We start from the raw sequence: 12,734 nt of genomic DNA, 5'->3' as shown, positions 1-12,734 counted from the left end.
TCACTTTCATAAAAAGTGCCAAAAATTAGGACACAGGGCAGGTCAAAGATGGTGATTTCCAGCTTTAGTTAGTAGCCTTGTTAAAACTCTTCTTTACCATAAATAGGAATTTGGGTCAAGGAGGAAAAGCTGTAGTACATGCACAATATACTTTTGCAGCCATCTGAGCTAAGAGACAAGTTTTCTCCATCTGTCTCTTGCTATTTTTCTATTTGAGAGCCAGGATCTCCTAATAAAAGAAAGAAGCCAACAAAAGTCCTTTTTTCTCTGTATCATTTTAGCTGTTGGCTCAGCAAGTAGAAGTTAAACACCAGCTCTAAGAAACTAATAGATACTGTCTAAAATGGGATTTGTGGCAATGTCTTCATCACCCTGCTTCAGTAAACAGAGCCATCGAGGACAGATATCCTAAAAAATTGTTAACTGACAACACAGTAAGGTACTCTTTTTGTACTGACTTAGTTCAACTTCATAGTAATTTATAATTGTTCTACAACATGACAAGCTTTAATATTTCTTCATTCATCTTTTACCTCTTATTCATATAAAATGATTTTCTTTGTTTTGTTGAAGACAAGGCTTGAATTCCACTTTTCTGCTATGAATATTGCTAGGCCATTTTTTTAAAATTGAAGTCAAATTGACTTGCAATATTATATGTTTTAGGTGTACAGGATCATGATTCAGCATTTTTATACACTACAAAATGATCACCACAATAACTCTAGTTACCATCTGTTACAATATTAATTTGAACTTTGATTTTTCTTAGAATTTTCCAAAATTCTAAATAAAAATTTCTTTCCAACAAGGAGAAAAGAAATTAGATGTATGTATGAGGGTGTATCGGAGAAGGCAATGGCAACCCACTCCAGTACTCTTGCCTGGAAAATCCCATGGATGGAGGGGCCTGGTAGGCTGCAGTCCATAGGGTTGCTAGGAGTCGGACACGACTGAGTGACTTCACTTTCACTTTTCACTTTCATGCATTGGAGAAGGAAATGGCAACCCACTCCAGTGTTCTTGCCTGGAGAATCCCAGGGATGGGGGAGCCTGGTGGCTGCCGTCTATGGGGTCACACAGAGTCGGACACGACTGAAGTGACTTAGCAGCAGCAGCAGCATGAGGGTGTATCTTATGAAACTTTACATCAAAGAAGAATTAAGGTAAATGCAAACATAGAAAACAATCTGGACTCTATGCTACACAATGTCAATGAAATTTATACTCTGAAAAAAATGGAGACTTACAGTGAGGGCTGTAGGAGCATATAGTAACATATTGACTTGGGTTCTCAGAACTCTGCTCTCATTGGACTAAGCTAGATCATTGGGAAATGAGTCAAATTCAGAACCATATGGAGCCCTTTCACAAAAGTGCATTAAAGGAGTAAATAGAAGTCAGAAGATAAAAAATGACCTTTTAAGAGAAAGAAATGGCTAATATAATGATCATTCCCTTCATAGATCAGAAGAATGCACATCTCAGAAGCCAGTAATAGCTCTGGGTCTGTGAGTGAGTTCATTCTCCTGGGCTTCCCCTCCCGCAGGGAGATCCAGATCCTCCTCTGTGTCATGTTCTCCCTCATCTACCTGCTGACCCTCCTTGGGAACGCAGCCATCATCTGTGCCGTGTGGTCAAGCCGGAAGCTCCATACACCCATGTACATCCTCCTGGCCAACTTCTCCTTCCTGGAGATCTGCTATGTCAGTTCTGATGTGCCCAAAATGCTGGCCAACATCATCTCCCAGACCAAGAGCATCTCCTACGCTGGCTGCCTGCTCCAGTTCTACTTCTTCTTCTCCATGTGTGCGGCTGAGGGCTACTTTCTATCTGCGATGTCCTTTGATCGGTTCCTTGCCATCTGTCGACCTCTGCATTATCCCACCATCATGACTTATCAACTCTGCGCCCGATTAGTGGTTTTCTGCTGGGCAGGTGGCTTTTTATCAATACTGATGCCTGCAGTTCTTATGTCTCGGGTGCCTTTCTGTGGCCCTAATGTCATTGACCATTTTTTCTGTGATCTGGGACCATTGCTGGCACTGTCCTGTGCCCCTGTGCCCAAAACTACTCTAACTTGTGCCACTGTAAGCTCGCTTATCATTTTCATCACCTTCCTCTACATTCTTGGGTCCTATACCTTAGTTTTGCGAGCTGTACTTCGGGTCCCAGCTGGCTCAGGCAGGAACAAAGCTTTTTCTACGTGTGCCTCCCATTTCTTGGTGGTTTCCTTGTTCTATGGCTCAGTTATGGTGATGTATGTGAGTCCAGGCTCCAGGAGCCATCCTGGGACACAGAAATTTGTGACCCTGTTTTACTGCATGGCAACCCCATTCTTTAATCCTCTGATCTACAGCCTCCGGAACAAAGATATGAAAGATGCATTGAAGAAAGTCCTCTGTGCATCAGAAATTTCTAAAAATACAGAGAAATGATATACATTTTTGCATCATTATTCTCTCAAGAATTCAGAATTTCTCTCATTTAAAAAAACTATTTTCTGGTCATGTCTGAGTATTTGACTTCTTAATCTCATAAAAGTATGATTCATTACACACACCAAAAAACTCTCATCCTATCTCAAAAGAAAATACCCACAGTTCCAAAGGTCTATTGCAGCAAAATTTCATAGAGTTTTTATTTACCAGTGTATTAATACAATTTCTATGTTTTAAAGATTTTTTTGTAGTCCTAAAACTAATGTAATCAAGTTGGTATATACAAAACTAAGGCTCATGTTTCCAACTTGTATCTTGGCTTTTATCCTAATACTGTTTTATGCACTTTAAATTTATCAACTATTTTTTTTCCAATTATAAGGTTGTCTATAATGAGAAATATCACCAACTTACTATGCTCATGAAAAAAGCCAATTGCTTAATTTATAAGATCAAGGACTCAATATCTGTCACTGAAACAGTAGTGTTTTTCACTTGTGTTTTCCTTAATACCGAGCACTGATGAGCTATACACAGTATGTAGCAAATTAAAATAGGAATTTATAAGGTTTCTTCTTAGGGAAAATTCTTGGTCCAACTTTGAAGAGAGTACAAAGACAAGCACACATGTGCCAAATCATTAAGTATTCCTTACTCAAAACTGAGTTTCTGCACCTTCCAAGCTTTAAGAAGAGGAACATTTACTGTTAACAGAAAACAAGCATGAGAAACCATAAAACAGATTCTGCCAATTAAATATAAGCTACTTCAAGGCAGTCAGCACTTAATATAAAATTTTTGGCTTGACCTGATCATCTGCCTGTACTCTGAAACGTTCATATTTTATTTTTTTAATTAAAAACTTTATTGAGGCAACATTGGTTTATAACATTATGCAAGTTTCATGTGTTCAACAATATGTATCATATTTTAAACTGTAGCACAAAATTTCTTTTTCTGGGGGAGGGGTTAGTTTGTAAATTTTCTCCTATATAGTGAAGAAAAAGCTTATGATTTGACTGACAATGTGCAATCCAAACCAGATTTTTTTGTACAGACCTCAATTCATGTTTTCTGTTTTTACTTAGAAAACAGGGTTCTTACTTGCACACAACAAGTAAAGAGGGCTTTAAAGCCCTCTTCCAAGTTATTCTGACTTTGGGGAATATTTTCTGTAATAGAATATGCTAAGTAGTGAGGCTGCTGGATCACCGTAAAATCAGAGGAGAATTCCAGGCAACCAACCAATCCAGAAGGGTTAGTTTCTTCTTGCTCTCTGCAGATTACTGAGACTGCACCGTCCTACGACAAGTCTACTATGATGTAATTATAACAGGTTTCTTACTTGCATACAACAGAAGCTGACTTTGGCTGATTAAGCATGACAATGGGGAAGATTTATTGATGGGATATCAGAAATGTCACAGAATCAGTGAAAGTGAAAGAATCAGAGCTGAAGCTCAGAATCAAAGATGAATGTGCAAACCATCCCGTGGAACTGGTCTGAGGAAAAATCACTATCACTACAGCCATTCCTACTGCCATGGGCCACCAGATGTCACAGCGCTGCCATCTGAGTATGCCTCAGATGGTAAAGAATCCTCCTGCAGTTAGTGCACTAAGATCCTGCCAATTCTGCACTAGGGATTTGTCTTTCCTGCAATAAGTGTGCTAACTGCTTCAGTGCTATTTTCTCCCTAATATTTCAACATTGCTATCCCCTACCGTCCCATTTCTCCTTCCTGCGTCACTATCCTGACTCAAAATCTGGGGTAGTTGTACCTGCTTGGTGGAACCAAGAGTACATCTCTCTACTATAGCTGCAACAGAGGCTGGGAGCTGGGGGAGCTAATACCTATAAATAAAAACTCCAGTCATACAAAGATACAAAGAGCTCCAAGTCTCTACTGAGATACTAGGCAACAAAAACAAAAGAAAAATACCAACTATAACAACACATTCATTTCAACTCCCCTATGATATGCCTGGGTTATGTTCCCTTTAGAAGTTCCACAGGGTAGGACTTAGCTAAATAATCCACCTATGTAACAGCAGGGAACTCACAGCAGGATGAGTAAGAGGAAATAAACTTCACTGTGGGTAGTTGAGGGCTTGTCTATCTCACAATGAGTGCTGTTAGAACTTAATATGAAGTTTATAAGTTATTACTACACTCTGGAGTTCTGAGAGACAGAGTTCAACTAAAGGGAAGGAAATTGTCCATCATCTGAGAAAGTCTCTATTAACTGCAGTGAGATTTAAGGCTGTGCACAAGCCTTTCTTAGAACTGGCAAGGAATGGATAAAGAAGATTCTTCATTTACTCTTTCACTTTGAGTCAAAAAATTTTAACCTGAAGGTTAATGGGCCACAATTAACTAAATAGTTAAGATATTCCCTTATATCTAGGTTTTCATGGTGTCTGAAAAAGATATTCATATATGAAATTAAATATCTTTGGTTTTGCCCTTAATGTTAGATACATAGAATTTCAATAACCAGGGCTTATTTAGCTACATTGGAATGAATTATATTCCACTTTCTCTATATTCTAAAAATTTATACAAATGATATATTTTATAGTTAACAATTTTCATCATAAAAAACAAAACAGAACAAAATAATGAAAATCCTCATAGTTCCACACCTCTACACACCTACTTCTCTCCACAGGAATATGTTCGGTTTAGTGGGTATACATCCAGATTTTTTCTGTGCATTTACATATAAAATATGGGTTTTGAATGAATATATAAATTGGAATATTCATTGGAAGGACTGATGCTGAAGTAGAAACTCCAATACTTTGGCCACCTGATGCAAAGAGTCAACTCTTTGGCTCTTTCCCAACTCATTGGGAAAGTCCCGGATGCTGGGAAAGATTGAAGGCAGGAAAAGGGGGTGACAGAGGATGAGATGGTTGGATGGCATCACTGACTCAATGGACATGACTCTGAGCAAGCTCTGGGAGTTGGTGATGGACAGGGAAGCCTGGCATGCTGCAGTCTATGAGGTCGCAAAGAGTTGGGCATGACTGAGAGACTGAACAGCAAGAACAATAAATTGGATTATACCTAAGTATTGCTCTACAAATGACTGACTCCCCTATCACTTCCGATTTTCCCCTAAAAAGCAATGTCTAAGAGAGGACTTTCATCCAGCTCTTGCAGAGTCTTCTGTCAGTTTGGAACAAATTAGGGCAATGAAGCTGAAGATACAGTTCTTCAGGAAAGACTTTGTTCAAGGAGGTGGTACATGGATGTGTGAGAGAACTACTTCCAATATACAGTGTACTCAGTGGGTTTTTGTGCCACCAAAATCGGGATTTAAAATAGGAACACCAGTGAAATAAGAGGATAATTATTCTTTCTCAGCAAAGAAACTATTCTGAAAAATGACGATTCACTTACTTGTTTAACCTCAACAACTTTTTGAGCTCCTTAATTAGACCTCAGATTTCTCTATGTATACCTACACTGTCCAGTACAACAGCCATGACCCACATGTGGCTATGGACCACTTGAAATGTGACTAGTCCTAATGAAGAATGTAATAATTGTAAAATCACACACCAGTTTTGAAGACTTAGTATAATAAAAGAATGTAAATGTTTCATTAATAATGTTTAAGTTGATTATAAACTTAAATGATACTCTTTGGGATAAATTGAGTTAAAATATATTATCAAAATTAATTTCACTTATTGTTTATGTGGCTGTTAGAATATTAAAAACTGCATATGCATTGTTTTTGGTTCACATTGTATCTCAGCATTGGTTTAGACAGATCTCAAAGAATCTAATAGCTTAAAATGCCTTTCATATGTTGATACTTCTTAGGTTTTTACCTCCACTTGCAACCTCAACTCATACTTATGGACTTGCATATAAAATTGTCTACTTATAAATCTCCACTTGGATATTTATTCATCCATTTTAAGTGCATATTTTTATATTTTATTTCAGTGAAACTACTTTAGTCATTATCTTGACATAATATGAGAAATTCTGGCTAATGTATGTAATTCTTATATAGGTCAGTCTTATTCTGTCATGACACAATAAAGTAGATTCTTCTGGTATATATACATACATGCATAAATCATTACATTTTTAATTCCAGGTTTTCCCATGGAAGCAATCACCTTCACTGAAAATTTGGATACTGCTAATTAAATCTAAATTTTGTGTATGTGCTGTGCTCAGTCACTCCAGTTGTGTCTGAGACTTTATGCCCCCATGGACTGTAACCTGCCAGGCTTCTCTGTACATGGGCTTTTCTCAGCATGAATACTGAAGCTGGTTGTCATGTCCTACTGCAGGGAATCTTCCCAACTCAGGGATTGAATCCGCGTTTCTTGTGTCTTCTGCATTGCAGGCAGATTCTTTACTGCTGAGCCAGCAGAAAAGCCCAACTTTTGAGTACGAGAACAATTTAAATATGAGACATGTAAAAATCATGAGCAAGATTTCTACTTATTAAATAGGGCAGTGGACAGAAATTGTTAGCTCTTTTTTTTGAGATAAGTTGTCAGGCTTGTCAATTCTACTTTCTTCTTAATGCTGGCAAAGATTATTTACGTTCCAAGGATATATCTCCCTGCATTCTCAAAGTACTCCACTCACTCATCCTCTCCTAAGGTGATGTCTTTACTCTTATTTGTATTTGTGAGAAAATTAGGAAAGAGAAAGACTATCAGGAAGCCCAACAGATACTAAAACCTGAGAATGTTCAATTTCCTTATATAAAATGGCATAGTATTTGCGTGTAACCTAAGCACAACCTGTATACTTGGACCCATCTCTAGTTTACTTATAATACCTAATACAATGTAGATGTTATGTAAGTAGTTATAAACACAATGTATATGTTATGAAAATAGTTGCTTGTGCACAACAAATTCAAGTTTTTCTTTTTGGAAATTTCTGGCTCTTTTTTTTTTTTTTTTAGTATTTTTGATCCCCAGTTCCTTGAATCCACAGATTCAGAAACTACAAATACAGAGGGCTGACTGTATTTATATATTCCTAGGGTTAAGATGGTTAAATTAGAGGTGCCTTTTGAAAAACAACACTCACAGAAAACTAGAACTAGATTCCTAGTTGATTGTAAGATTTTTTTCAGAACTTTCTCACCAAAATGAGAAACATTTATATTTTATATTAAAATCTCTTTAATAATCAGACATATTTAAGTCATATATTATACTCTACTGGTCTACAGTTATTCTTGGTAAATATCACACTATTTAATTTTGTGAGATCCAAGAGGAAGGGGATATATGTATACACTCAGCTGATGCACTTTCCTATACAGCAGAAACTAACACAACATTGTAACAAAATTATACTTCAATTTCAAAAAAACTAAATGTCAAGACTTTAAGTTCAAGCTATAGCTCTGAGGAGCCATTGACAAATAAGTATGACTATAGCTAATTTAAAAGATTAAAATTTTAGGATTAGACATCTAAATTTGAAATCCATCTTCATGCAAAAATATCCAGCAGGAGTTTTCTGATGTTTGACTAAGCTTGAAATCAAAGTTAGTGCTGAAGCTATTCCATAACAAAATTTTAGCCTAAGGTTTCCTCATGAAGTGCAATATCATAAATTAAGTTCCTGTTTTAGAAAACAAGAAATTAGAAGACTAGAAATTACCTCTGAGGGACTCCAAGAATTTTATAGAGAACTACATGAAAATAAGTGCACCTCAAAGACAGAAACATAGATCAATGGAACAAAATAGAAAGCCCAGAGATAAATCCACGCGCCTATGGACACCTTATCTTTGACAAAGGAGGCAAAAATATACAATGGAGAAGAGACAATCTCTTTAACAAGTGGTGCTGGGAAAACTGGTCAACCACTTGTAAAAGAATGAAACTAGAACACTTTCTAACACCATACACAAAAATAAACTCAAAATGGATTAAAGATCCAAATGTAAGACCAGAAACTATAAAATTCCTAGAGGAAAACATAGGCAAAACACTCTCTAATGCAAATCATAGCAGAATTTTCTATGACCCTCCTCCCAGAGTCATGGAAATAAAAGCAAAAATGAACAAATGGGACTAATTAAACTTAAAAGCTTTTGTGCAACAAAGGAAGCTATAAGCAAGATGAAAAGACAGCCTTCAGAATGGGAGAAAATAACATCAAACGAAGCAAATGACAAAGAATTAAACTCAAAAATATACAAGCAACTCCTGCAGCTCAATTCCAGAAAAATAAGTGACCCAATCAAAAAACGGGCCAAAGAACTAAACAGACATTTCTCCAAAGAAGACACACAGATGGCTAACAAACACATGAAAAGATGCTCAACATCACTCATTATCAGAGAAATGCAAATCAAAACCTCAATGAGGTACCATTTCACGCCAGTCAGAATGGCTGCTATCAAAAAGTCTACAAACAATAAATGCTGGAGAGGGTGCAGAGAAAAAGGAACCCTCTTACACTGTTGATGGGAATGCAAACTAGTACAGCCACTATGGAGCATAGTGTGGAGATTCCTTAGAAAACTGGAAATAGAACTGCCATATGACCCAGCAATCCCACTGCTGGGCATACACACCAAGGAAACCAGAATTGAAAGAGACTCATGTACCCCAGTGTTCATCGCAGCACTGTTTACAATAGCCAGGACATGGAAGCAACCTAGATGTCCATCAGCAGATGAATGGATAAGAAAGCTGTGATACATATACATAATGGAATATTACTCAGCTATTAAAAAGAATGCATTTGAATCAGTTCTAATGAGGTGGATGAAACTGGAGCCTATTATACAGAATGAAGTCAGAAATAAAAACACCAATATAGTATACTAATGCATATATATGGAATTTAGAAAGATGGTAATGATAACCCTGTGTATGAGACAGCAAAAGAAACACAGATGTAAGGAACAGTCTTTTAGACTCTGGGAGAAGGCGAGGGTGGGATGATTTGAGAGAATAGCATTGAAACACATATTTTATCATATGTGAAATAGATCACCAGTCCAGGTTTGATGCATGAGACAGGGTGCTCAGGGCTGGTGCACTGGGATGACCCTGAGGGATAAGATGGGGAGGGAGGTGGGAGGGGGTTCAGGATGGGGAACACATTACACTCATGGCTGATTCATGTCAATGTATAGCAAAAACCACCACAATATTGTAAAGTAATTAACCTCCACTTAAAATAAATTTTAAAAAAAGAAAATAAGTGCACCTTTGGGCTGGATTGTAGTGATCCCACAAAGTCTACAACTCTTTGGCTTACACTGAATATGAACTAATCTTCACATATCTGCATATAGAAGACGAGGACCTGCCTCCTAAAGTGATAGTACTGGCAAAATGTGGAGAGTCAATCAAGACAACATAATCTTACTGAGGACCATTGTTGGTGCCCAAAACAATACTTAGAATAATGGGATATACAAAAGAAATTGTGGTAAATTTTCTCTGATATTGAGGATTTTGTTTAAAAATCTGGTAATCTGGTTATCTGAAGGATTACTGGCTAAATATTCATAGGATTGCAATATATTAGCATTTGCTATGCTCTAAAAAAAGAACAGTTTGCATATTAAAAAGCAGAGACATTACTTTGCCAACAAAGGTCTGTCTAGTCAAGGCTATGGTTTTACCAGTGGTCACATATGGATGTGAGAGTTGGACTGTGAAGAAAGCTGAGTGCCAAAGAATTGATGCTTTTGAACTGTGGTGTTGGAGAAGACCTGAGAGTCCCTTGGACTGCAAGGAGATCCAACCAGTCCATTCTGAAGGAGATCAGCCCTGGGATTTCTTTGGAAGGAATGATGCTAAAGCTGAAACTCCAGTACTTTGGCCACCTCATGCGAAGAGTTGACTCATTGGAAAAGACTCTGATGCTAGGAGGGATTGGGGACAGGAGGAGAAGGGGACGACAGAGGATGAGATGGCTGGATGGCATCACTGACTCAATGGACGTGAGTCTGAGTGAACTCTGGGAGTTGGTGATGGACAGGGAGGCCTGGCATGCTGCGATTCATGGGATCACAAAGAGTCGGACATGACTGAGCGACTGAACTGAACTGAACTGAACTGAAAAAAAGAACTGGTTTGATGAAGGCAGAATTTGAGGACGTTGAGATAAGTCAGCAAAATGTAATGTATACCAAAAGAGAAATATGTGAAAATATTATTAAATTGTTCAAAACAACTATATTTAAGGTACAAACATATCTGGACCATGAATAATAACTTCCTAAGACTTAAATCACGGATCTAATGGATTTTTCAGTCATCTTCCCAATATATGAAAATAAAATTAAAGGAAAAAAAACATAATCTCATTCATCTCATGATCTTGCATCCTCCTAAACATGAATTATGCATTATGTTAAATTCGACTTTTGGAGCCTTTAAAGATTTCCTTCAGTAAAACACTCAAAATTTTTTTTAGTGCTTCTTCCATATCTTTGTTCCTGAAGTTGTAGATCAGGGGATTAAAGAAAGGGGTTGCCAAAGCATAGAACAAGGTCACAAATTTCTGTATCCCTGGATATTCGCCAGAACCTGGGCTAACATACATCACCATGACTGAGCCGTAGAAGAGGGATATCACAGCAAGGTGGGAGGCACAAGTAGAGAAAGCTTTCTGCCTTCCTGAGCCTGAGGACATCTGTAGCACCACACTGAGGACATAAAAGTAAGTGCCAAGAATGTACAGTAAGGTGAGGAAGATGATTAGAGAGCTCACGATACCACAAATCAGCCTAATTCCAGATACTGGAGCACAGGATAGTGCAAGCAAAGGTGCCAGATCACAGAGAAAATGGTCAACAGTGTTTGGACCACAGAAGGGCACTTGAGATATTAGAATCAAAGGGGTCAATAACCAGAGAAAGCCACCTACCCAGCAGAAGACCACTAACAACACACACAGGCGATGGGTCATAATGATAGGATAATGCAAAGGTCTACAAATGGCAAGAAATCGATCAAAAGACATCACTGACAGAAATAAAGACTCAGCCGCACACATGGAGAAGAAGAAGTAGAACTGGAGCAGGCAGCCAGCGTAGGAGATGCTCTTGGTCTGGGAGATGATGTTGGCTAGCATTTTGGGCACATCGGAACTGACATAGCAGATCTCCAGGAAGGAGAAGTTGGCCAGGAGGATGTACATGGGTGTATGGAGCTTCCAGCTTGACCACATGGCACAGATGATGGCTGCGTTCCCCATGAGGATCAGGAAATAGATGATGGAGAAGAGCACAAAGAGGAGGATCTGGATCTCCCTGCGGCAGGGGAAGCCCAGGAGAATGAACTCACTCACAGACCCAGAGGTATTAGTCTCCAAGGTCCTCATTCATCTGAACTGTGGAAGTGACAGAGACAATGAGAAACACAGAAATATCTATATTTTTTCCAATTCCTGATGAAGAGATATGTTTTTTTCCCATAATTTGGGTTTTTTGAATTTCTGTCTCCCTCTGGAAAAGTGAGTTTTTCTTTCCTCTTTTTCTCCTTTTCCTCCTTGTTTATTTAATAAGCTTTTATTTTACATATACTATTGCCAGGCACTGTTCTAGGAGGTAGGGAAAGACAATGAACAAAAAAGCAGAGTCCCTGGTCTTCGGATTATGTCAAACATCTTATGCTCAAAACAACTTCAAACAATACATTAGGGGCTCTAGAATTTCTATATAGAGGGAGTTTGAATCTGAGTAGAAGAGGTCTAAGGGAATTTCCAGGTGGCTTAGTGGGTAAAGAATCCTCCTGCCAATGCAGAAGACACAGGAGATGCACGTTCAATCCCTGGGTTGGGAAGATCCCCTGCAGGAGGAAATGGCAACCTATTCCAGTATTCTTGCCTGAAAAATCCTATGGTCAGAGGAGCCTGGCAGGCTACAGTCCATGAGGTCACAGAGTCTCACACAACTGGGCATGCACGCACTACAACAGCAAGGGAATTTAACTTGGAACCTCATCTGCACAGCAAGGAAACTGTTTTTGTTTAGATTGTGTGTTTATATGTGGTAGTTTCATGGGGAGCTAATATGGAATATGGACTGGATGTTAGCAGCCCTCCACCTATGTTGTAGTGCTGCCACTGACACAGTTAACAGTGTGATGTGACATAAGAAAGTTTTTGTTGTCATGTTGAAGAGGAAAAGTTAAAATTTTACATACCCTCCTGCTCCTTCTGCCTCTGTAACTCAGCTTGGTCCTTGAAAAATCTGGATCACATAGGTCTCAGAAAGTGGAGACTCACAATACTAGGAACTGGAGGTTATCTCACTCACCCTTGTC

At 38.3% G+C, this 12,734-nt stretch overlaps 2 protein-coding genes across 2 annotated transcripts; one reads left to right on the top strand and one right to left on the bottom strand.

Moving 5' to 3' along the window:
- The first annotated feature begins 1,346 nt into the window (after positions 1-1,346).
- On the top strand, positions 1,347-3,308 carry LOC109564283 (olfactory receptor 11H6-like). Its single transcript, XM_019967776.2, has one exon. The coding sequence runs from the start codon at positions 1,476-1,478 to the stop codon at positions 2,436-2,438; it is 963 nt and encodes a 320-aa protein (XP_019823335.2). The 5' UTR covers positions 1,347-1,475; the 3' UTR covers positions 2,439-3,308.
- Positions 3,309-10,818: 7,510 nt separating this feature from the next.
- LOC109564281 (olfactory receptor 11G2-like) lies at positions 10,819-11,790 on the bottom strand. The gene has a single exon (XM_019967775.2). It carries the CDS (start codon positions 11,788-11,790, stop codon positions 10,819-10,821), a length of 972 nt encoding a protein of 323 aa, XP_019823334.2.
- Between the last annotated feature and the right edge of the window lie 944 nt (positions 11,791-12,734).

The sequence above is a fragment of the Bos indicus genome, chromosome 10 (genome assembly GCF_029378745.1).
Source record: "Bos indicus isolate NIAB-ARS_2022 breed Sahiwal x Tharparkar chromosome 10, NIAB-ARS_B.indTharparkar_mat_pri_1.0, whole genome shotgun sequence".
Lineage (NCBI taxonomy): Eukaryota > Metazoa > Chordata > Mammalia > Artiodactyla > Bovidae > Bos > Bos indicus.
Note: the sequence above shows the minus strand (reverse complement) of the source record. Positions and strands in the feature narration are given on the sequence as shown.

Bases quoted from the DNA above. Each gene is read 5' to 3' on its own strand.
- LOC109564281 (XM_019967775.2), bottom strand. From the start codon at position 11,790: ATGAGGACCTTGGAGACTAATACCTCTGGGTCTGTGAGTGAGTTCATT.
- LOC109564283 (XM_019967776.2), top strand. From the start codon at position 1,476: ATGCACATCTCAGAAGCCAGTAATAGCTCTGGGTCTGTGAGTGAGTTC.